Genomic DNA, 24,589 nt, shown 5'->3' with positions numbered 1-24,589 from the left:
TTCAATCCAAAACCAAAGGCCCACATGTACCTCAAACTCCAGCAGCCTCACAGCTCTGAGAACTGGCACACTGATTGATCACCTGCACATGTGCACAATCAAGGATTCCTGGCAGAGCACAGCACCTGACCAGTTGGTGCTGCCACCTGGCGATTGATTGTGGAAGTGGTAGTGTAGTGTCATGCAACTTATAACTAAACTACCTAACCTATTCCATCACAGCATGTGTGTCTAGCTAGCCAATAAACTTAGGGTGGCATATAGACTTACAGAATCCACTGAAATTATTATTACATTTTTATTAAAGTACTTTGTTTGTAAATGAATAATATTGCTATTTTCGACAGAAGGAAGGGTCGACACTATCTGGCCAAGTTGCAAAGTCAAAGCGACTAACCACGTGTGTGAATAAAAATATGAATTACAAGCAGTTTATGAAAACAATATCAGGGGCAACATTAACCAGCAGCCATCAGTAAACCTTGCACCAGGGACATTAGGGATGTAATCATTATGCCGATTCTGTTGCAAAACGTTCCTCCTAAAGGAAAACACAAACGAGTTTATTGGACAAATCCAGGTAGGCTCCTCCCCTCTTCGTTACATTTGCTCTGTTTTCTTTTGTTCAGTTCTTATTTAAGAATAAACCCAGTTTCATCAGCTCTGTACTGCTCTGTGTTTTAATTTTACACCAGCAGATGGCAGTATCTTCTCCACTTGGTATCTCTCCAAATTCAATATGAGCCCTGTACCAGTAGGTGAGATGAGACTGGCAATCTAATTCTGGAAGCTTTTTGGACCTAGACTTGGCGGACTGAGCACGCACCCCTGAGAGGCCCCAGTGTTGAAGATCAGAGTGGTGGATGTGTTGTTACCTACCCTTATCATCTGGGGGCGGCCAGTCAGGAAGTCTAGGATCCAGTTGCAGAGGGAGGTGTTTAGTCCCAGGGTCCTTAGCTTAGTGATGAGCTTTGAGGGCACTATGGTGTTGAATGCTGAGCTGTAGTCAATGAATAGCATTCTCACATAGGTGTTCCTTTTGTCCAGGTGGGAAAGGGCAGTGTGGACTGCAATAGATATTGCATCATCTGTGGATCTGCTGGGGCGGTATGCAAATTGGAGGGTGTCCAGGGTTTCTGGGATAATGGTGTTGATGACCAGCCATGACCAGCCTTTCAAAGCACTGTAGTCATTTAGGCAGGTTACCTTAGTGTTCTTGGGCACGGGGACTATGGTGGTCTGCTTGAAACATGTTGGTATGACAGACTCAATCAGGGAAAGGTTGAAAATGTCAGTGAAGACACTTGCCAGTTGGTCAGCGCATGCTCGGAGTACACGTTCTGGTAATCCATCTGGCCCAGCGGCCTTGTGAATGTTGACCTGTTTAAAGGTCTTACTCACGTAGGCTACAGAGAGCTTGATCACACAGTCGTCCGGAACTGCTGATGCTCTCATGCATGTTTCAGTGTTTCTTGCCTCTATGCGAACATTTAGCTCATCTGGTAGGCTCGTGTCACTGGGCAGCTTGCGACTGTGTTTCCCTGTGTAGTCTGTAATAGTTTGCAAGCCCTGCCACATCCGAAGAGCGTTGGAGCCGGTGTAGTACGATTCAATCTCAGTCCAGTATTGACGCTTTGCCTGTTTGATGGTTCGTCGGAGGGCATAGCAGGATTTCTTAGAAGCTTCCGGATTGAGAGTTCTGCTCCTTGAAAGCAGCAGCTCTACACTTTAGCTCAGTGTGGATGTTACCTGTAAAATCATGGCTTCTGGTTGGGGTATGTATGTAACAGTACAACTTTAGACCGTCCCCTCGCCCAGGAACCGGCGTGAACCAGGGACCCTCTGCACACATCAACAACTGACACCCATGAAGCATCGTTACCCATCGCTCCACAAAAGCCGCGGCCCTTGCAGAGCAAGGGGAACTACTACTTCAAGGTCTCAGAGCAAGTGACGTCACCGATTGAAACGCTATTTAGCGCGCACCACCGCTAACTATGCTAGCCGTTTCACATCCATTACATGTACGTACAGTCACTATGGGGACGACATCATCGATGCAGTTATTGATGAAGCCAATGACTGATGTGATGTACTCCTCATTGCCATCGGAAGAATCCCGGAACATATTCCAGTCTGTGCAATTAAACAGTCCTGTAGCTGACCACTTTTTTATTGACCGAGTCACTGGTGCTTCCTGCTTTAGTTTTTGCTTGTAAGCAGGAATCAGGAGGATATAATTATGGTCAGATTTGCCAAATGGAGGGCAAGTGAGAGCTTTGTAGATGTCTCTGTGTGTGTAGTAAAGGTGGTCTATAGTTTTTTCCCTCTGGTTGCACATACTGGTAACCCTCTATGGTATGGTGTTTCCCTCAGGCACCAAACCACCTTTTTGGACCTCACACCATTTTTTTAAATAAAATTATATTTTTGGGAACAGAAAAAAATATTGAGATCAGATGCTTCATCGATGAGAATATTATCAGAATGTGGGCCCAGTTTCACCTACTTCCCTCCTCTCCCATGCACGACTCGACTTCCTCTCACTACCATAGTTGTAAGGGCATGTTTCAGCTTTATAGCCCTGTGACGTGTCTGGGTTACTGTAATAACCCAGACAACAATAACCCAGATACTACTTGTCAGTGAGCACTGCACTAAGGTATGAAGGCGTAACATGCACAAAATAGCTACTAGCTTTCCGGATCCACGTCAAAATGTCATTTTGCCTATCGATTTAATATCCAACAGAAAAACATAACTGCAGCTGAGTAAGTTAACATGTTAAAATCTGTATGGATGTTACTTCTTCCTTCTCTTCTTTTCTGTGCCCCGCCCTAAAACATTTTAACTCCCAGTCATTAATTTGCTTGGTTTCAGCACCCACGGCAATCATGAGCAGCTCCGTAAGTAGAAATCAATAATACAAATCACAATATGAATCATCTTAATATTACTATTAATACCATGTTAACATTACATTAAGTTGTTAAAGATTCATTTTTCTATTTACAGAGGCAGGTACCACCTACAAAAAGGTTAGTGTCAATTGTGATCACTTATGATAGTGCAAGATAAATATAGACTAATATATACATCTATACATATATGCTATGATTTTTGCATTTGTGAGATAATTGTAGATATTATTAAAATAGTTAGTTGAGCAAATGTGTTTCCTTATCTTGAAAGCAGTCTATGGACAAAGGCAGACTGCAATCTACACTTTTATTTGATTAACTAGCCAGTTACAACTAATGTTAATGCTAAGTATTTTAGGACCAAAAAATAAAATACCTCCCTTTACCCCTTTCAGTATGTTTTAAATGTCATGTCCAGATCATCTCTTAAATTGATTGTCACTCAATGACTTGGTTTTACATTATTTTGCAATGATTATGGCATGATTTAATGGGATATTAGGCATTTTGGCAATGAGGCCCTTTATCTACTTCCCCAGAGTCAGATGAACTTGGAGATATAGTGTTTATGTCTCTGTGTCCATCTAGTATGAAGGAAGTTAGAGGTTGTTTCGCCAACTGGAAGTCTATGGGTATCGACTAGCATGGTAGTTGATACCCATGAGAGGTTGACTTGAAAGTAGTGCCAACTGTCACTTGAAAGTTAATTGAAACCAAATTGTGGATTACCATTAGTTCTTATTCACATATTGCATTCAAGCTAAGAAAACAAACTATCTAAACATGTAATTACGCTGAACAATCCCTTTAAGGTGTTCAGAAGTAGTTAACATTCAGATTTATTTCCAGGGTAAAAAGCACATTTTTTACGTTATTGTGCTGTAGAATTTAGTATTTCATTTGTGTTAAGCTGTTTTTCAAATTATTGTAATAAAGTTCAATTGTTAATTACCTAGTGTCGTAGTTGATCAGAGTTGTTAAATTGCTTAACTATAACAAACGATGCCAATTTGTGTGCTGAAGAGAACAAAGAAGACGGTGTAAAATAAAGAAACACAACTTACCTTCTCATTATGAGGGGAAATGGGATAACAGCTCAAACGGAGTAGGGCTGCTTGAATTGGGTTTGAACAGCATTTAAAATACAATCATTACTTACTGTACGTTTTCTTTATTAAACTTTACAATACCACTTTTAAGGAAAACAACAGCTACATGTCTGAAACGGAGGAAAATAAATGAAGAAAGCTTAAAGTCATCAGGAACAGCATTTATTGGACAGGTTATAAAGTTTTGGAAAAGTCCCCTGTGGGTGGGAGTTGACAGAATAGAAGATTACGTGGAAAAGGTACACATCGCCTAATTTAAATACACTAATCAAACGCCTAAAATACATTCTCACACATTTAGCACATTTTTGGTTTACTATACATTTCATCAGGTTACAAATTAATTGTTTTCAGAACAAACCATTATTAATTGATCTTGTTATGTTATACATTGTTCATTAATTATGTTATTAATTATTAATGTCTGTTAAAAGTTGCTTCACAGCATCTTTTTCTTAGGTCACATTCATGAGGACCGTCTTCTTCCAAATGCCTTCTTTGAGTCTCAAGCGGTGAAGGACGAATTACAAACAAAATTTAAAATGGCATTCCACAATTACATGTCTCCACCCTGTCAGACTCCATTTTCCATTCTTCTGACTTTGGTAAGTGTGTAAATGGAATGTACAGTTGAAGTCGGAAGTTTACATACACTTAGGTTGGATTCATTAAAACTTGTTTTTCAACCACTCCATAAATTTGTTGTTAACAAACTATAGTTTTGGCAAGTCGGTTAGGACATCTACTGTGTGCATGACACAAGTAATTGTTCCAAACATTGTTTACAGACAGATTATTTAACTTATAATTCACTGTATCACAATTCCAGTGGGTCAGAAGTTTACATTCTGACATCAGAAGTTTACACACTAAGTTGACTGTGCCTTTAAACAGCTTGGAAAATTCCAGAAAATTATGTCATGGCTTCAGAAGTTTACCTGTGGATGTATTTCAAGGCCTACCTTCAAACTCAGTGCCTCTTTGCTTGACATCATGGGAAAATCAAAAGAAATCAGCCAAGACCTCCGAAAAAAATGTTGAGACCTCCACAGGTCTGGTTCATCCTTGGGAGCAATTTCCAAATGCCTGAAGGTACCACGTTCATTTGTACAAACAATAGTACGCAAGTATAAACACCATGGGACCACGCAGCCATCATACTGCTCAGGAAGGAGATGCGTTCTGACTCCTAGAGATGAAAGTTCTTTGGTGCGAAAAGTGGAAATCAATCCCAGAACAACAGCAAAGGACCTTGTGAAGATGCTGGAGGAAACAGGTAGAAAAGTATCTATATCCACAGTAAAATGAGTCCAATATTGACATAACCTGAAAGGCCGCTCAGCAAGGAAGAAGCCACTGCTCCAAAACCGGCATAAAAAAGCCAGACTATGGTTTGCAACTGCACATGGGGACAAAGATCGTACTTTTTGGAGAAATGTCCTCTGGTCTGATAAAATAAAAATAGAACGTTTTGGCCATAATGACCATCGTTATGTTTGGAGGAAAAAGGGGGAGGCTTGCAAGAAGAACACCATCCCAACCGTGAAGCACGGGGGTGGCAGCATCATGTTGTGTGGGTGCTTTGCTGCAGGAGGGACTGGGACTGGCATCATGAGGAAAGAAAATTATGTGGATATATTGAAGCAACATCTCAAGACATCGGTCAGGAAGTTAAAGCTTGGTTGCAAATGGGTCTTCCAAATGGACAATGACCACAATCTTGCTTCCGAAGTTGTGGTCAAATGGCTTAAAGACAACAAAGTCAAGGTATTGGAGTAGCCATCACAAAGCTCTGACCTTAATCTCATAGAAAATTTGTGGGCAGAACTGAAAAAAGGTGTGCGAGCAAGGAGGCCTACAAACCTGACTCAGTTACACCAGCTCTGTCAGGAGGAATGGGCCAAAATTCACCCAACATATTGTGGGAAAGCTTGTGAAGGCTATCCGAAACGTTTGACCCAAGTTAAACAATTTAAAGGCAATGCTACCAAATACTAATTGAGTATGTAAACTTCTGACCCACTGGGAATGTGATGAAAGAAATAAAGCTGAAATAAATCATCCTCTTTACTATTACTCTGACATTTCACATTCTTAAAATAAAGTGGTGATCCTAACTGACCTAAGACAGGGAATTTTTACCAGGATTAAATGTCAGGAATTGTGAACTGAGTTTAAATGTATTTGGCTAAGGTGTATGTAAACCTCCGACTTCAACTGTATTTAACCTGAAGCTTTTGTCCTTGACCAATTTCCACATAAAAAATTATAGCAATAAAAAATGACAATAAAACACATTATATAAAACATGTATTGTCCATGTAGCTTATAATTTGTAGAATATTGCATGTTTCACTTTGTTTGTTTTCAGGCTGTCAGGATTTGTGGTCATGAGGACGAAGATAAAATACAAGAAAATCTTCTAAGTTTCCTGGAAGCATTGCAATTGCCCCCCAAAATAAAAGGCGAGAGTAACTACACAAACTACTACACTCTGGAGGCTACTGTCATAGCTTTGTGCTACAACGAAACCCCTGGAGCCCTCAGACCAGTGAAGTACTATGGAGCATCCCTGTCCTGCAGAGGGGAGAGAGCAAAGAAAATTATGATCAATCAGTCATGTCTAAACGTGTGGCATGACTATGTGTCTTATGCAGTGTTGTCATTCAGACATGATGATCAGGGAAACGGTATCAGCTTCCCTGGCACCGTAAAATGCAGAGCATTCTACAGGAATCACCAGACCAATTGTTATGAAGACCGAAGGCCGTGCAAGAACTGTGGGGATCTTTTCTCTCTCCCAAACCCTGAGACGGACAAAAATGACTTTCCCTATGGAAACTGTGCCGAAACGGAGTGCCTGAGTAACCTTATTTTCAAAGATGAGGATGTCCAGAGCAAAATGATTGAGAGAATCGACTACATAGGGGAAAACCTGAAAGGTCTTAGAGAAAAGGCAAAAAAAGCTTTGGAACAGTCTATGGCAACTGTGCCAGAGTCATAATGCACAAGTAAATGGTTTCTGTCATTCAGAGTTGTGAATTACAGCTCGGACAAACAATACAATTATTACCACTAATAACAGACATAGAAAGCAGCCACCTTGGGAATACAGTTGTTTTACTTTTTGGTTTGGTCTTTGTGTTTGGTTGTTTACTTTTTATCTATTTATTTTGGGGGATGTTTAATTGTAATAAGCTATCAACTTTGTCCCTTGTCAAATAGTCTGCCATGTGCTTTGTGTCACAGTGGAAAATGAATGGAATTAAAATGAACACATTTCTGATGTGACAGGAAACTGCAGAAATGGTGTGACACTGAACTTGTTTGAATGTATTCAGTGAAACCCCAGCTAAAAGAGTGGACTAAAACAGACAGCACGATGAATATCTAACATTGTGTTACTTTATGACACAAACTTATCTTGTAAATATTTTGAATCCATCAATAAATGAGAATTGTTAAAAGTTGGTTGGATGTTTTAGTTTCCTTACAGTTTTCTGCTATAACTTGGACCAGATCTCTCTGGCAAAATACATTTGATCTCAAAGTGAAATATAACCGGTTTTGGGGCGAACTCAAACTCCCACCACCAGTAACACCTACTTGGGTGATGCATTACAGGCATGCTGTAACAGAGAGGACTCACTGCTCACTCATTTATTTATTGTAAGTTTAAGTGGTCATCTTTACAAGTGAAGAATGGAGGGCCAAGATAAAATGTCAGTGTGAGTTGATCCCTAACAGCAAAAAAAAATAATTGTAGAGTACTCCTACTGTTTCCACAACAAAACAGGAAATGTGGAATGTTTTGATCTGATGTTAGTTAACCTTAAACCGGTTTTGAAAGGCCAACCTAACACAATCAAGAACACCTCTTCTGTCACTGGTCCAGTTTGTACGTTTCCAGATTTTGAACAGGATAAATGCATTTTAATATTTCAAATGTTGTTCAAAGTAAAGATAATGATAAAGCAATAACAAAATCCCATGATGTCTTTGTATCAGTGATGACACCATGCACATCAAGGAATAATATTATACCCTTCACCTTTTGTAAGAGAGAGAATGCTGTTTAGTCAGTAATACATTAGTAATAGTTACAACATAATGCATCAGTCGGGAGGCACTCAGGGCATCAGCGGAGCACCAGGGTGTTTTGTCATCTGACTACCTTTCCCAGAGAAGTACACACATGCATGACTCAACCTGTTGAGAGGAAAATTACAAAGGCGTGTCAGACAGAAACTCAAGGGCAGTTTTGTATCACACATTTTCAGCATATTCGACGATGACTGTATTCATGTTTACCTAATAGTTATTGAGCACTGTGGAACAAATAAATAGACAATATTAACATCAAGTAGAGATGTTTTTGGTTATAAGAGGACATTTCAGATATATTATATTGAAGCAAACAAGAGAGAAGATTGAACCAGTTAGACTCATCTTAAATGTGATGTTATTGTGTCCATTAGGCCACCAGTTAATGTATTTGAAACATAGTTAGTCTAATCAGATAAATGTTTTGTGTTATATCTAGATTTTCTGAGATGCCTCAACCATAAAGCGGAAGGTTTAGGCTAAGGCTTTGTAGTCGGCACTCTACAGCACAGCGATAACAACTGGCAACACCCTCATGTTCTCTCCAGTCTGCTGGAGAAACGAAACCTCAGAGCAACAAGCCTCACGTCCTACAGTTAAACACTAGCAGTAAAACAGTGGTAAAATAATAAAAAGCACAGAGATGAGTGATAAAAGGCTGTGTTTGTTATGTAAATGTTCTCCCACCTAAAGGTCCATATGAGGGAATTAATCTTTATTGACTCATCATATGAATGTACCAATATCCTGAAATGTACTGTAATCTCTTTCTAAGACCAAACAGGAAGTAGGAAAATAGCCATTGTGGATTTCCAAAACAAGCGTTTCCATCCATTTATTCTAGGGAAAACCAGGACATAGAGATACATTTAATTGAAACAAATGCAGTACAATAACATGCCAAACACATTTGATACCATTCCTTTTACTCCATTCCATCCATTACACTCCATTCCATCCATTACACTCCATTCCATCCATTACACTCCATTCCATCCATTACACTCCATTCCAGACATTATTATAAGCCGTCCTCCCCTCAGCAGCCTCCACTGCTTTAGATGTGTTAATGTCAGAGTAGATAGATGTGTTTGCAACTTAGCCTTTTATCTTCCTCCCAGAATATAGGGCAATGACTACCATAAAATAGATGAAGATCCCCAACATTGGTTAAACTATCTGTTTATCATGACTAGTTCAGTTATCACATATTACAATCAGTAGTAGTTAGTACTACAGTACCATGAGGACATCTAGTAGGTATTGTGGCGTAGCTCATTTTCAAAAGGTGCACTGAGCACAGCAATACAACAGAACAATGCCACAGTACAAAAGGATCACTCTAACAAAGATAAAGCAAAAATAATCCAACACTACAAGTTACAACTTTCAATATTACAACAACAACAATCTCTTCATTTAAATCTAAATAACTGCAACTTACTGTATATTCAACACATCTAATACTAGACTGTTAAACTGCCCTGGCAGCACCAGGGAATCAAGGTGCAATGAGTTCTGCAGGCTATTCCAAGAATGGGGGGAATCAAAACTGAAAGAGGATCTACCTAGATTGGTATGAACTAGTAGAACTTGGAGAGTTAACCATCCCTGTGAAACAGCTAAACCACACTAATCTGACCCCTCTGGGGAACACGTCGCTTGTTTTGCTCTAGGACGCCCACAGGCCTCACAAGACTCGTCTGATGGTGCCCCGGTATCAGTTGACCAAATGAACAGAGGTACAGTATATACAGTGCTTTCAGAAAGTATTCAGACCCCCCTGTTACATTAAACACTTATTCTAAAATTGATTAAATATTTTTTTCCCAATACATTACCCCATAATGACAAAGCAAAAACAGGTTTTTAGAAATGTTTGCAAATGTATTAAAAATTTAAAAAACAGAAATACCATAAGTATTCAGAACCTTTGCCATGAGACTCGCAATTGAGCTCAGGTGTGTCTTGTTTCCTTTGTACATCCTTGAGATGATTCTACAACTTAATTGGAGTACACCTGTGGTAAATTAAATTGATTAGAGATGATTTGGAAAGCGCACACCTGTCTACACTGCATTGGGAAAGAATTCAGACCCCTTGACTTTTTCCACATTTTGTTACATTACAGCCTTATTCTAAAATGGAATAATAATAAAAAAATATCATCACTCTACACAAAATGACCCATAATGACAAAGTGAAAATAGGTTTTTAGAAATGCTTGGGAAAGGGTAACAAAAAATATCTACAGCATTGAAGGTCCCCCAACAACACAGTAGCCTCCATCATTCTTAAATGGAAGAAGTTTGGAACCACCAAGACTCTTCCTAAAGATGGCCGCCTGGCCAAACTGAGCTATCGGGGGAGAAGGGTCTTGGTCAGGGAGGTGAACAAGAAACCGATGGTCACTCTGACAGAGCTCCAGTGTTCCTCTGTGGAGATGGGAGAACCGTCCAGAAGGACAATGTTCTCTGCAGCATTCCATCAATTAGGCCTTTATGGCAGAGTGGCCAGACGGAAGCCACTCTTCAGTAAAAGACACATGACAGCTCGCTTGGAGTTTGCCAAAAAGCACCTAAAGGACTCTCAAAACATGAGAAACTAAATCCTCTGGTCCGATGAAACCAAGATTTAATTCTTTGGACTGAATGCCAAGCGTCACATCTGGAAGAAACCTGGCACCATCCCTACGGTGAAGCATGGTGGTGGAGTATCATGCTTTGGGGACGTTTTTCAGAGGCAGGGACTGGGAGACTAGTCAGGATTGAGGGAAAGATGAACAGAGCAAAGTATAGAGAGATCCTTGATGAAAACATGCTCCAGAGTACTCAGGACCTCAGGCTGGGGCGAAGGTTCCTCTTCCAACAGGACAACGACCATAAGCACACAGCAAATGCAGGAGTGGCGTCAGGGCAAGTCTCTGAATGTCCTTGAGAGCCAGAGCCCGGACTTGAGCCTGATCGAAGATCTCTGGAGAGACCTAAAAATAGCTGTGCAGTGACGCTCCCTATCCAACATGATAGAGCTTGAGAGGATCTGTATGGAAGAATGGGAGAACCTCCCCAAATACAAGTGTGCCAAGCTTGTAGCGTCATACCCAAGAAGATTCAAGGCTGTAATTGCTGCCTAAGGTGCTTCAACAAAGTACTGAGTAAATGGTCTGAATACTTACGTAAATGTAATATTTTAGTTAATTTTTTTGTGCAAAATGTCAATAAAACCTGTTTTTACTTTGTCACTATGGGGTATTGTGTGTAGATTGATGAGGGAAAAAAATATGTAATACATTTTAGAATAAGGCTGTAATGTAACAAAATGTGTAAAAGGTCAAGGGGTCTGAATACTTTCCGAATGTACTCTTTATTGCCAAAAATAAGGGGTACATATAAAAGGAAAAATGTTTCCTTATATATTTCAGATATAGGACTTCAGATCAAACAACCAATAGATTCATTGGGGGGACTGTTCTATTTTATTTATTTAACCTTTATTTAACTAGGGCAAGTAAGTTAAGAACAAATTCTTATTTTCAATGACAGCCTAGGAACAGTGGGTTAACTGCCTGTTCAGGGTCAGAATGACAGATTTGAACCTTGCCAGCTCAGGGGTTTGAACTTGCAACCTTCTGGTTACTAGTCCAACACTCTAACCACTGGGCTACCCTGCCGCCCCACTGTAGTGAATATGTTTTTCAATGCATTTGTATGGGCTATTAGCAGTAAAGCCAAATAATTTTGTATATATTTTTTTATACTTATTCTGAGCAGACTACACATTCGCCATCCGCTCAAGAGGGGCATTTGGTTCACATCAGGGCAGAAACCCAAATAGAAAACTAATGCGATGCATTAGTTGAACAGAATGAGAAATGGAGGTGCCACACACATGCAGAGGAACAACATTTCAGTAACCATTGAGAAGGCAAAGAGCTGCATTTCCAGGCTCACCCAGGGTGTCAAAATCGCATTGACCGTTCTGGAAAACCACATCAGTTGCTCCTAAAAAGTCTCTAACTTAGGTTGAAAGTATTAACACAGATAGTACAACATATCCATGTGTATCATGGTATCCAATTACTTTGTTATACTGGTATAAGTGGTATTATAAGAATAGTCTAACCCACATTTCTGTCAAATGAAATCAAACCTATATATTGTGGAACACAATAGATGGTTCAAAGGAGAAGCGCCCCCCCCTAAAGTTTTGTTTTATTGACAACGTAAAAAGTGCCTTTGCCTCCATGTCTTTTTCTAAAGTGTGTTACGCTCGTCGTTTGAATGAGGAGACCAAGGTGCAGCGTGGTAGGCGAACATCTTACTTTATTTAAAATGAACACCGAAAAACAACAAAATACAAAACGAACGTAAAGTTCTGCAGGCTACACATCAACTATACAAAAACAAGATCCCCTTCTCCCACGGCTTACAGGGCTTAGACTGTTTTGTGCCAAAAAGGAGGGGTGAAATACATGTAAAAAAAAAATTACTTATTTTTTCTGATCTTTCTGATATGTCTCAGGTGTTGGACAGACACTTAAGGACAAATTCCTTTTTATTGTTTTGGGGGGACTATCTGTTCTTCCATGTTGTTAATCTGTTATTCAATGTATTTGTATGGGTTTATAGCAGTAGTGCCAAAAAATATTTGATTTAAAAAAAAATGTATTAAAAAATATATACTTCAAGCGGTCTTGAAATTCAAAATCAAATCGCTAAATGATCCTTGGTATGACCTCCTTAAAACAATTCCATATAGCTTAGTAGAACCTTGTTCTGAGCCGACTTCGCCATCCGCTCAAGAGGGGCATTTGGTTCATGCCCGCGAAGCAGCCCAATTACAAAAGGAATGCAATCAGTTTCAATCTGGAAAAACTCCTCCATCGTGTACCGGCCAGGTGAGCTAAAACAACATTCTCAGTGGAACAGAATGAGAAATGAAGGAGCCACACCAATGCAGAGGAACAACATGTCAGCAACCTGTGAGCTGGCAAAGAGATTGAGTTGCAGGCTCGCCCAGGGCATCAACATCGACTAAACCGTTCTTGCAAGCTCCATCAGTTGCACTTAAAAAGTCTCTAACTTAGGTTGAAAGTATTAACACAGATAGTACAACATATCCATGTGTATCATGGTATCCAATTACTTTGTTATACTGGTATAAGTGGTATTATAAGAATAGTCTAACCAACATTTCTGTCAAATTAAATCAAACCAATATATTGTTGTACACAATAGATGGTTTAAAGGAGAAGTGAGCTGCAACAGTCCCCCAAAATGTTTGTTTTATTGACAACTTAAAAACTGCCTTTCCCTCCACATCTTTTTCTAAAGTCTAAGAGAAAAGGGTTAAATCTAGCTACGTAGTCTAAAGGCCACGCCTCAGTCATGAACCTATAATGAAGTATGACGCACACAGCACATTGTCTACCGTACTTTTACAATAATGCCCTCTCAAGCTCTTCCGCAACCCGACCTCCTCGTTCAGTCAAGAAGAGAACAAAGACATGTCACGCCACGCCTTATTCCCACGAACAGGAAATGTGGAACGTTTTGATCTGAGGTTAGTTAACCTTAAACCGGTTTTGATAGGCCAACCTAACACAATCAAGAACACCTCTTCTGTCACTGGTCCAGTTTGTACGTTTCCAGATTTTGAACAGGATAAATGCATTTTAATATTTCAAATGTTGTTCAAAGTAAAGATAATGATAAAGCAATAACAAAATCCCATGATGTCTTTGTATCAGTGATGACACCATGCACATCAAGGAATAATATTATACCCTTCACCTTTTGTAAGAGAGAGAATGCTGTTTAGTCAGTAATACATTAGTAATAGTTACAACATAATGCATCAGTCGGGAGGCACTCAGGGCATCAGCGGAGCACCAGGGTGTTTTGTCATCTGACTACCTTTCCCAGAGAAGTACACACATGCATGACTCAACCTGTTGAGAGGAAAATTACAAAGGCGTGTCAGACAGAAACTCAAGGGCAGTTTTGTATCACACATTTTCAGCATATTCGACGATGACTGTATTCATGTTTACCTAATAGTTATTGAGCACTGTGGAACAAATAAATAGACAATATTAACATCAAGTAGAGATGTTTTTGGTTATAAGAGGACATTTCAGATATATTATATTGAAGCAAACAAGAGAGAAGATTGAACCAGTTAGACTCATCTTAAATGTGATGTTATTGTGTCCATTAGGCCACCAGTTAATGTATTTGAAACATAGTTAGTCTAATCAGATAAATGTTTTGTGTTATATCTAGATTTTCTGAGATGCCTCAACCATAAAGCGGAAGGTTTAGGCTAAGGCTTTGTAGTCGGCACTCTACAGCACAGCGATAACAACTGGCAACACCCTCATGTTCTCTCCAGTCTGCTGGAGAAAAGAAACCTCAGAGCAACAAGCCTCAGGTCCTACAGTTAAACACTAGCAGTAAAACAGTGGTAAAATAATAAAAAGCACAGAGATGAGTGATAAAAGGCTGTGTTTGTGTTTGTTATGTAAGAGGTCCATATGAGGTAATTCATCTTTATTGACTCATCATATGAATGTACCAATATCCTGTAATGTAATGTATCTCTTTCTAAGACCAAACAGGAAGTAGGAAAATAGCAATTGTGGATTTCCAAAACAAGCTTTTCCATCCATTTATTCTAGGGAAAACCAGGACATAGAGATACAGGTTCCTCTTCCAACAGGACAATGACCATAAGCACACAGCCAATACAATGCAGGAGTGGCGTCAGGGCAAGTCTCTGAATGTCCTTAAGCGCCAGAGCCCGGACTTGGACAGATCTAACATCTCTGGAGAAACCTGAAAATAGCTGTGCAGTGACGATCCCCATCCAACCTGAGTAGAGCTTGAGAGGATCTGTACGGAAGAATGGGAGAACCTCCCCAAATACAAGTGTACTGAGTAAAGGCTCGGAATACTTACATAAATGTGATATTTTAGTTTGTATAAAAAAATAAATTGCAAAAATCTCAATAAACCTGTTTTTACTTTGTCACTGTGGGGTATTGTGTGTAGATTCATGAGTAAAAAAAAGATGTAATAAATGTTAGAATAAGGCTGTAATGTAACAAAATGTGGAAAAGGTCAAGGGGTCTGAATACTTTCCGAATGCACTCTTTATTGGCAAAAATAAGGGGTACATAAAAATCCAAATGTTTCCTTAGCTTCCTTATATCTCTCAGATATAGGACAGACACTTCAGAACAAACTTCCTATAGATTCATTGGGGGGACTATCTGTTCTTCCATGTAGTGAATTTGTTAATCAATGTATTCGCAGTAAATCCAAATAAAATTGTTCATCAAATACATGAGTAAATATTTGTTTTATACTTCAACGGGTCTAGATCAAATAGCTAAATTATCCTTGATATGACCTTCTTAAAACAATTCCATATAGCTTAGTCGAACCCAATTCTGAGCCGACTTCGCATTCGCCATCCGCTCAAGAGGGGCATTTGGTTCACACCTGGGAAGCAGCCCAATTAGAAAACGAATGAAATCCCCTTCAACCGATGTAAACTCCTCCCACCCGATGTACCGGCCAGGTGAGCTAAAAAAAACATTCTCATTGGAACAGAATGAGATGGAGGAGCCACACCCATGCAGAGGAACAACATGTCATCAACCTGTGAGCGGGCAACGAGCAGCATTTCCAGGCTCGCCCAGGGCGTCAAAATCACCTAAACCGTTCTGGAAAACCACATCAACTGCTCTTAAAAAGTCTCTAACTTAGGTTGAAAGTATTAACACAGATAGTACAACATATCCATGTGTATCATGGTATCCAATTACTTTGTTATACTGGTATAAGTGGTATTATAAGAATAGTCTAACCAACATTTCTGTCAAATTAAATCAAACCAATATATTGTTGCACACAATAGATGGTTTAAAGGAGAAGTGAGCTGCAACAGTCCCCCAAAATGTTTGTTTTATTGACAACTTAAAAACTGCCTTTCCCTCCACGTCTTTTTCTAAAGTCTAAGAGAAAAAGTGTTAAATCTTGCTACCTAGTCTAAAGGCCACGCCTCAGTCATGAACCTATAATGAAATATGATGCACACAGCATATTGCCTACAGTCATTTTCCAGTGAACTATACTGTCCTCTCAAGCTCTTCCGTGTTCAGTCAAGAGGACTTGTCACGCCACTTCTTGCGCAACAGCCCTAAAGAAGGAGATCAAACGTTTTTTGTTTTGTTGGTAAATTGCCTTTACATTTCTTACAGGCTACATTTGAATCTGGTAAGCTATGTTACGATAGACTTGTTTGTAATATAAGTGTTTCAATGAAGGGGTGATAGCCTTCCGGAAATGTATGATGTTTATTTTGTTCTAATTACTATTACCATAAATATTGGTTATATGGTTTCGGTTCCTGAGTAGGCTAATAAAATAAATATATGTCTGCTGAAGAAACGTGTCTTTGGTGAGAAGAAAGTGTTTTATACTTTGGCTTGAGAAATCCATTAGATACATTAGAGAAGTAGCATATGCTGCGTTCATGTGCTATCGGAGTTCATGTGCTATCGGAGTTATCGGAAGTTCTGACTGTGAAGTTTCACTTGAATGACCCTTCACATCAGAATTACAATTCGGGAAACTGTGTGAGCTACCGAAATGCGACCACTGACCTTTTACATTTTCGAACAAAAGATGATAACAATACGTTTTTGACAAGCACAAGATGGGTGCGGCATAAGGTAGCTAGTTTAACCATATTGATCATATTGTAACGAACCTGGGTTTATATCAATGTTAATCAAGCTAGCTAACGTAATTATAAGCAACGTTAGTTAGCTTATCAAAGTAGCTAAAATCGTATATGTTGAAAAATTGTTCCGATCAAAATGCACATGCATGAAACAAAGTCATATTTCCAACATCGCAGTTAGGAAATAAAACGCTCCGACGACTACATAACCGCAGCATTAACCTACGTGGAATTACGATCGCTCCCACTGCTCACGCGTGCTGAATGCGCTTATAGAAATAGATGACTATAAAAACGTGTCAAACTGATGGGATACAGAAGCTACAATCCTTGCCAAATGAGGAGAGCTTTATCACAACTTCAAAATGGACTGAAGTAGGGAAATATGTATTCCAGCAATGAGCTGCAGTTTTGGAAGAACTGCGTCATTTTCAGTTTAGGTGACTTTGCGAGTGAACCTAGTTATCACAGTCACAAAGTCAGCATTGTCTATATCGTAAATATTCATATACAAAAGCTTAAGGTTAGGTTTAGGCACAAGGTTAACAATGTGATTAAGGTTAGGGTTAAGGGTTAGGTTTAAAATCAGATTTTAGGAAGCGAAATGTAGAAACAGGAAGGGTTTCTGACGTTGTGGCTGTGGTAACTATTGAATACCCTACATTGCGAACCGCTAGTGTCATTTAGAATTGGTTAGCCTTGGCTATCACCACCCTGCATATAGACAGCATCCACACTGGAAATATGCAAAAACATTAGTTTATAAAGACAAAGAGCGTATTTTCATCAGAACCACTAAGCCTAGGCCTACTCCCCAAACATATGTCGTGGCCCTAATTCATCCCAATGCAGTGTTCAATGAAAAATTGTTAATACATTTAGATCATTCCAAGGAACCGCATAATGAACTAAATTGAACGTATGTATATCGATAAGAAGACAGATTTAGGTTTGTAACCCTGAAAAATATGTGTTTCAACATGCCGAATTGAGACCCGTTTCAAATTACCATTCTTTGTGAATAACTGTTCAGACGCGAGATGCGAATCACTTCGCAGTATTCTGTTATTTTTTAATCTCTTATATTAAATCATGCTTTTACTATACAATATGTGTATTGACTGTGATAAGTGCTCGGGAAATAAGAGCGTCTATATTAGCAAAACAAGGCTATGAAATTGCACAGCCATAGGCTTCTATAAGCAAGCGTTACTACTTTATTGAATAGTAACCTCAGTGTGGCGCTTGCTTATAGAAGCCTATGGCTGTGCAATTTCATAGCCTTGTTTTGCTAATATAGACGCTTTTATTTCCCGAGCACTTATCACAGTCAATACACATATTGTATAGTAAAAGCATGATTTAATATAAGAGATTAAAAAATAACAGAATACTGCGAAGTGATTCGCATCTCGCGTCTGAACAGTTATTCACAAAGAATGGTAATTTGAAACGGGTCTCAATTCGGCATGTTGAAACACATATTTTTCAGGGTTACAAACCTAAATCTGTCTTCTTATGTGTTCCAGGATACACTATAACCAGTTGATATTACAGTTTCAATAAATTCATCTTAAATGTGTTGTTTTTTTAATTGACTGAATTGACCTACATTAAACAATTTAGCTATTAGGATTCCTTACCTGTAATAGTAATGATACATTGGACATTGTTGACATATTTCCCAGTGCAGACATTGTTCTAGAAATAGCTTATTTTTTATTTGAGTACTGGAGTACTCAAACAGTAAAAAAAAAAGTCAAATGCCCATCCCTAGGTTTATACGGAATATTTGGGTGTATACAACTATTTAATGTAACCCTATTTCAACTTTATTAGGTGTGTTTCACTCAAATAAAGGATTTATTGGAATGACATTTAAAATTGTAATTGTCATGTTGATTTGATGGGATGGTAGACCAATCCCAAAATTGTTTTGATCTATATTATTCATGAGTAGTGTTTATTCATTTTGGTGTGGATTCTTCGAGTTTAAGTGCTTTTTTTGACCTACTTGTTCACCAGCATTTGTATTGTTTTCCCAACAGTCATCAGGGAATCATCACATCAATGGGGTAAAGATATTTCAATTATAAAAATGTAAGATATGATATATATACATATAGTATATATATATATAGTATATATATATATATATAGTATATATAGTATATAGTATATATATAGTATATATATATATATATAGTATATATAGTATATAGTATATATATAGTATATATATATATATATAGTATATATATAGTATATAGTATATATATATATATATATATATGAGGCTCCAGGTTATTTACATGGAAATGACGTTGGCCCACACTTTGTTTATTACATTTATTGACTTGCTGAATTTCAATTGTTTAAGAATTTACTCAAGGCATGTCTGGGTTCCTTACCTAATTTGCAAATGTGTATTTCTTGTTGTTTTATTAGTTAAATCAATTCAAATCAGTTTAATAAAACAAAACGTATCCTGTTTTTATCATTTTATACAGGTTGTTAAAGGAGATAAAGACTGAGTTTCTTCGCTGTGAGAGGGGAAAAGAAGGTATCAGCCGAATTTCTTTTTTTCTTTGTAGTGTATTGTCATCCAATGGCCTTTAAAAGGAAATGTCTGATTCAGCTGACATATGCAGCATTTACCGTGAATGCCATCTCCGTGAACATTTCCTTTACAAGCCGCATTGCCTGTTACCCGCAATTGGATTGAATCCCGGGTTTAGGCAACACCTAGACCTCATATTTTACACGTTTAATGTTTTTCAATAAACAATTTCCATAAACATTCAAATTTCATGATAGAGAAATTGAATGTCATAAGAAGATAAAGTTGCTTGCTTACTGGTGACTTGTGGCCACTAGGGCCCCTCCTTCACTATATGAAAACAGTGTCTTCATGTTTTATGATTGGTTGTCATTCTATACTATATAAGGCCTAAGGCCGATTCTTTAAAAATCCACAAGGAAATCAAAAAGCTAGCTGATCCCTCTAGATTTCCATTCGTTGCGCTGATTCTATTTAGCATTCCCTCCAGAGACGATTTTCAACTTCCTTCAAACTACATGCAGACAAAAAATGTTATCCATGAGTTCATATGACTCTGGGTAAGTAGAACAATTGCCAAAATCTCAAACTATTCCTTTAAGTGAATTTTAAGTTATTGTCCTTTTAGAATTCAGTGTTCCAAACAACCTCCATTTCTAATGTGTTTGTAGCTCAGATGCCCTACTGTACATTTGGGACCCATTAAAATAAGCATTACTAACTAGTCACGGCTCTAAATGGGAACACATCAAGTATATCACGTTTGTCTGATTTATACCATAACCTATTGACAATTGTTTATAACACATCTTTGCTGCTTTCTTTTCGTAGTTTTCATCAGTCATTTTTCTTCCTCTGTCGTATTAATGCATAGTGGTCCAATTCCTATGTTGACATATAATAGTGGCTCAAGCATGTCCATTAAATCATCACATGTGCCTGTGGGAGACTTGTACGAGGTTTGAGAAGTAGGACATTTTTCAAACTAGGATTTTGGCCGGGATGCGTGACGAATCTCTCTGAAAGTCGGTGGGACCTAGACATCAGAGAAGACAGATAGCTCTGGACACCAGATTCATCAGTGCCAAAGAAGAAATGTTGGATGAAGATATCTCATTATATAGGTAGGCTATCAAGTGTTCGATTGGTGTGACAGAAGAAACATTCAATCAATGTGTTTGTGGATCTGCAGGTGAATGCATGTGAACAGTGTGACAGAAGAAAACATGGATGTGGGTGATGGTATTTGGACTGATGTCTCAGCTGTGAGGAGGTTGTTTGGCTGTGTTGGTCAGTGAGTGTCTGTGACACCCGGTTCCCTTTTCACCACCTCCATTGAAGAATCATTCCGGACTTGGATTTTACATTTCCAAAATGAATGTTTAATTAAGAATTGACTGTAATTACCTGCCCTATTGGACATTAAAACAATACAGTAGCTATACATTTTGTGCCGACAAACAAAGCCATATTTTCCCTATGCTAACCAACGGAGGCCTACAGTATGTATTACGCAAAGACACCTCCAACACGTCACAACTCGGACCCACTATCACCGACCCCATTGCTGAAACCCTCATTCACGCCTGGACAATTGCAGCACCATTCTCTATAGACTCCCTGACAAAACACTGGACCTACTTCCATACATTCAATCTCAGCTGCCAGAGTCCTCACACACACCAGACCTTGGGACATCACAACTTTCATCAAACTTCACTGGCTCCCAGTTCAATCCAGCATCATCTTCAAGCAACTCTTGCTCACCAACAAATAGACTGGCCCCCACATACCTCTCCAACCTCCTACACTCCCACCGATTTACTGCGCTCCTCTGACACTGGCCTCCTCACACTCCCTCGCAACAACCTACAAAAGCACTTGAAGCCAATTTCACAAACTTCGGGAGCAAGAAGCTTACCACTTTTGAGCGCACCAGTTGACTTGGATCACAGGAAGATGTCATCACAGCTGGAAACATGTACTGTAACAGCATCAAGATGACCTCCTCTTCATCCACATTTGACCTCAGCCTTTCTGCAGCAACCTTAGCAGCTGATGGGATTTAGCTGCGTGATTTGAGTTACAGCACCAACATTCAATACAGTACTGCCACAGTGTAAGACAACTAGCTGAGACTATACCCACAGCTATATCTTCAGAGATATAAAATGTGGAACAATGGTTGAACATCTGATATGTGATATGTGAGAACCACCCATCATTGTATGTTTAAAGAGATGCTCCGGAACTGTTGTATCATTTCAACCAGTACACAGGAGCCAAAACAGGCCTCCTCTACTACATCATCATATGATATGTTACGTCCTGCAAATCCTTATTATTACATGTTTTTTCTGTATGCAATTCAGGTGATATGTTACGAATTCAATTGATAAAATATGTTATGAATTTGTTGTGCTTAATAAGATCCAGGACTGCATCTTTGAATCAGATGGCTAATAATACATTACGATTCAAAATGTCTATATTTGCAGGTTGTAAGTAGGATGTTCTGCACTCTTGACATTTACAATGTTAAATATAGTTTCTAATTATTGTCAGTTGTTGCCACAGATGCTGTGGAATTCCTCGGCCAAATGGAAAAGATTGTGTCGAAATATCGCCACAAGAAGATACCTCTTGCAAAACCGAAAAGTTACGAGTTGAGAATCGGGGGTCTGGAGGACACTGTTCACGCTGGAGATGGTGAACAGTTAGAAGTTTGGAAAGACTGCTACCTTCCAGAGAGAATGGAGATGGTGGTCATTGGTGCCCTGGATGACTTCCGCTGTTCGGCAGCAGGATGGCAGCTGGTTCTCCTGTTATGTGAAGATGGCAATGTCTACGCCTACGAGTTTGAAGTTCTACACCTTGTTGCCAGAAGCTTGGAGGATCTCTTTAAATCTGGAGCAGAGTTCCCAGGACAGGAGAAACACAGATTTGGAGAATGCTTTGAGGAATTGGTAAGACCCAGCAATATTACATTAACTTAGCAAACGTATTAACTTATTTTGTGTTTAACATTAATAAACGAGGCAATCATGTGTTGTTATTGTCAGTTACAGTAGGTCTTGCATTTATTTGTCTACATGTCATTGTTCTTGAATAATTCCAAAATGTAGACATACAGTGTAATGTGTCAATAAGTAAGTTGCTGGACTAGTCAGCTAGTTATTCCACAGTTATATTTTTTCAGACTGAGGAAGAGATGAAGAAAGAGATGCAATGTGATGAAATAAAGAAAATCAATGACGAGCATATTCAGTTCCGAAGAAGTTTGGAGATTGAGATGCTGAGGGATCTCAAAGCAATCAGTCAATCTGAGGTAATAATTACTGTTTGATTCAGACTGAGGGTATGGTACACATAGCAAAACATTACAAAAGTGTGTATATTGAAATCAGGGAAAGTTTAAGACAAAAATCTATTATCTATGCTCGCCCCTAGGTGAACAAACCCTAATACTGCTGTTTGTTTATGTTAATGCTGTCAAAATGTCCGTAAATTATTATGGTAATATTGTGGTAAACTATTTGTGATTTTCCATAACCACTATGTTGTTGATAATGTTTCAGCCAACATTTCAACCCAACAAAGCCAAGTCGGACCCAATATTCAAGGCCTTCAAAGGAAGGACTACAAAGGAAGCACGACAAATTAAATCGCTCAGACACAAGAGGATTACAAAAAGAAAACCAGCCTCGTCGTGGACCAGGATGCCTTGCTCCCAGACAGACTAAATAACGTCTTTGCTCGCTTTGAGGACAATACAGTGCCACTGACACGGCCCGCTACCAAAACCTGGGACTCTCCTTCACTGCAGCCGACGTGAGTAAAACATTTAAACGTGTTAACCCTCGCAGGGCTGCAGGCCCAGACGGCATCCCCAGCCGTGTCCTCAGAGCATGCGCAGACCAATTGGCTGGTGTGTTTACGGACATATTCAATCAATCCTTATCCCAGTCTGCTGTCCCATATGCTTCAAGAGGGCCACCATTGTTCCTGTTCCCAAGAAAGGTAAGGTAACTGAGCTACTGAAGTGCTTTGAGAGACTAGTCAAGGACCATATCACCTGCACCCTACCTGACACCCCTTGACCCACTCCAATTTGCTTACCGCCCGAATAGGTTCACAGACGACGCAATCGCAACCACACTGCACACTGCCCTAACCCATCTGGACAAGAGGAATACCTATGTCAGAATGCTGTTCATCGACTATAGCTCAGCATTTAACACCATAGTACCCTCCAAACTCGTCATCAAGCTCGAGATCCTGGGTCTCGACCCCGCCCTGTGCAACTGGGTACTGGACTTCCTGATGGGCCGCTCCCAGGTGGTGAGAGTAGTGTCATGATGTTGCCCTCTTTGAGTACAGCGAGCACCATCCCCCGCTCTCTGCTTCTACAACCAGACTGCTGTGGGCAGAGTGAGGTCGTAAATTCCCAAGGAATTTCCCCATAAATTCCCTGCCTCATGGACACACAGTTATAGAGAGTAGTTTTCATGGAGACAAAGGAAATCCTTCCACCTCACAGAATGTGAGGTACGAACAAATTTCATGTTCCAGAGAAAGTGTAAAAGATTGGTGAAGAATCCAGCTAAGAACTGGTGTGTTTGTCACAACTTGGGAAGCTCAAGAGAGACGGTGCGGCCACATTACCATAACGCTGTTTATATAATAGCCTCAGATATGAGGTTTACATCTAATTGTTGTATAAGATGAATAAGTGAAGATGATACTGTTTGAATAATGGTGTAATATGATTGTGGACTGTTTAATGAAGAAAAATACAATTCCCTTTTCATTTGAACTAAATCAGAGGACCGCCCCTGAGCCCAGTTAGGGTCAGACATCCTGGGACAGCCCTTTTCTGCCATTCCGAATAAAACCCCACTTTGAGAAATTATCAGTAGACCATGTTTTTCTCCATTAGGAGGGGGACTAAAGGTTGTAGACCATTGCTGAATCGTTTAACCATACCACGTGGTTAAAACTCTTCGACTATCGATACCGACAGAATGTAACAGTTTTCTTGAGGTGAAGGAGAGGCGGATCAAAACGTAGCGTGGTGGTTATTCATGGTTCTTTAATATAGACACTATACATGAATAAACTAACAAAACAAGAAATGTGAGAAG

General features: G+C 39.3%; 3 protein-coding genes across 7 annotated transcripts in view; 2 read left to right on the top strand and 1 right to left on the bottom strand.

Moving 5' to 3' along the window:
- LOC109884190 (arf-GAP with dual PH domain-containing protein 1) overlaps positions 1 to 4,181 on the bottom strand; it is a 35,228-nt gene extending 31,047 nt beyond the window's left edge. Inside the window, exon 1 of the mRNA XM_031814099.1 lies at positions 3,986 to 4,181. The gene's annotated coding sequence lies outside the window, so the exon portion shown is untranslated. The remainder of the gene's footprint in view (positions 1 to 3,985) is intronic.
- LOC116359945 (uncharacterized) lies at positions 2,457 to 7,500 on the top strand. 3 transcript variants are annotated; one of them, XR_004206826.1, is made up of 6 exons: positions 2,457 to 2,771; positions 2,881 to 2,906; positions 3,016 to 3,038; positions 4,122 to 4,269; positions 4,490 to 4,635; positions 6,402 to 7,500. XR_004206826.1 is itself a non-coding variant. In XM_031814103.1 (6 exons), exons 2-6 carry the CDS (start codon positions 2,895 to 2,897, stop codon positions 7,032 to 7,034), a joined length of 987 nt encoding a protein of 328 aa, XP_031669963.1. In that variant the 5' UTR covers positions 2,598 to 2,771; positions 2,881 to 2,894; the 3' UTR covers positions 7,035 to 7,500. The 3 variants fall into 3 exon arrangements, 2 of the variants coding, with proteins under 2 accessions (XP_031669963.1, XP_031669964.1); XM_031814103.1 differs by having other exon boundaries at positions 2,598 to 2,771; positions 4,465 to 4,635; XM_031814104.1 differs by having other exon boundaries at positions 2,622 to 2,662; positions 4,465 to 4,635.
- An 8,750-nt stretch (positions 7,501 to 16,250) lies between these two features.
- LOC109876004 (uncharacterized) lies at positions 16,251 to 24,354 on the top strand. 3 transcript variants are annotated; one of them, XM_020468468.2, is made up of 6 exons: positions 16,251 to 16,416; positions 18,934 to 18,960; positions 19,396 to 19,448; positions 22,023 to 22,411; positions 22,645 to 22,773; positions 23,024 to 24,354. In XM_020468468.2, exons 2-6 carry the CDS (start codon positions 18,956 to 18,958, stop codon positions 23,186 to 23,188), a joined length of 741 nt encoding a protein of 246 aa, XP_020324057.2. In that variant the 5' UTR covers positions 16,251 to 16,416; positions 18,934 to 18,955; the 3' UTR covers positions 23,189 to 24,354. The 3 variants fall into 3 exon arrangements, with proteins under 3 accessions (XP_020324057.2, XP_031670067.1, XP_031670068.1); XM_031814207.1 differs by having other exon boundaries at positions 22,011 to 22,411; XM_031814208.1 differs by lacking the exons at positions 16,251 to 16,416; positions 18,934 to 18,960; positions 19,396 to 19,448 and adding an exon at positions 19,527 to 20,569.
- Positions 24,355 to 24,589: the final 235 nt, after the last annotated feature.

This window comes from Oncorhynchus kisutch, unplaced genomic scaffold, assembly GCF_002021735.2.
Source record: "Oncorhynchus kisutch isolate 150728-3 unplaced genomic scaffold, Okis_V2 Okis06b-Okis10b_hom, whole genome shotgun sequence".
Classification (NCBI taxonomy): Eukaryota; Metazoa; Chordata; class Actinopteri; order Salmoniformes; family Salmonidae; genus Oncorhynchus; species Oncorhynchus kisutch.
The sequence above is the reverse complement of the archived record's forward strand: the minus strand, read 5'-3'. Positions and strand labels throughout refer to the sequence as shown.

Excerpts from the sequence above, each read along its gene's own strand:
- LOC109876004 (XM_031814207.1), top strand. Across the intron at positions 19,449-22,010 it reads CTGTGAGAGGGGAAAAGAAG|TTGTTGCCACAGATGCTGTG; the intron begins GTATCAGCCGAA and ends AATTATTGTCAG. Across the intron at positions 22,412-22,644 it reads GAGAATGCTTTGAGGAATTG|ACTGAGGAAGAGATGAAGAA; the intron begins GTAAGACCCAGC and ends ATATTTTTTCAG.
- LOC116359945 (XM_031814103.1), top strand. Across the intron at positions 3,039-4,121 it reads CAGGTACCACCTACAAAAAG|GAAAACAACAGCTACATGTC; the intron begins GTTAGTGTCAAT and ends ACCACTTTTAAG. Across the intron at positions 4,270-4,464 it reads TAGAAGATTACGTGGAAAAG|TTGCTTCACAGCATCTTTTT; the intron begins GTACACATCGCC and ends GTCTGTTAAAAG.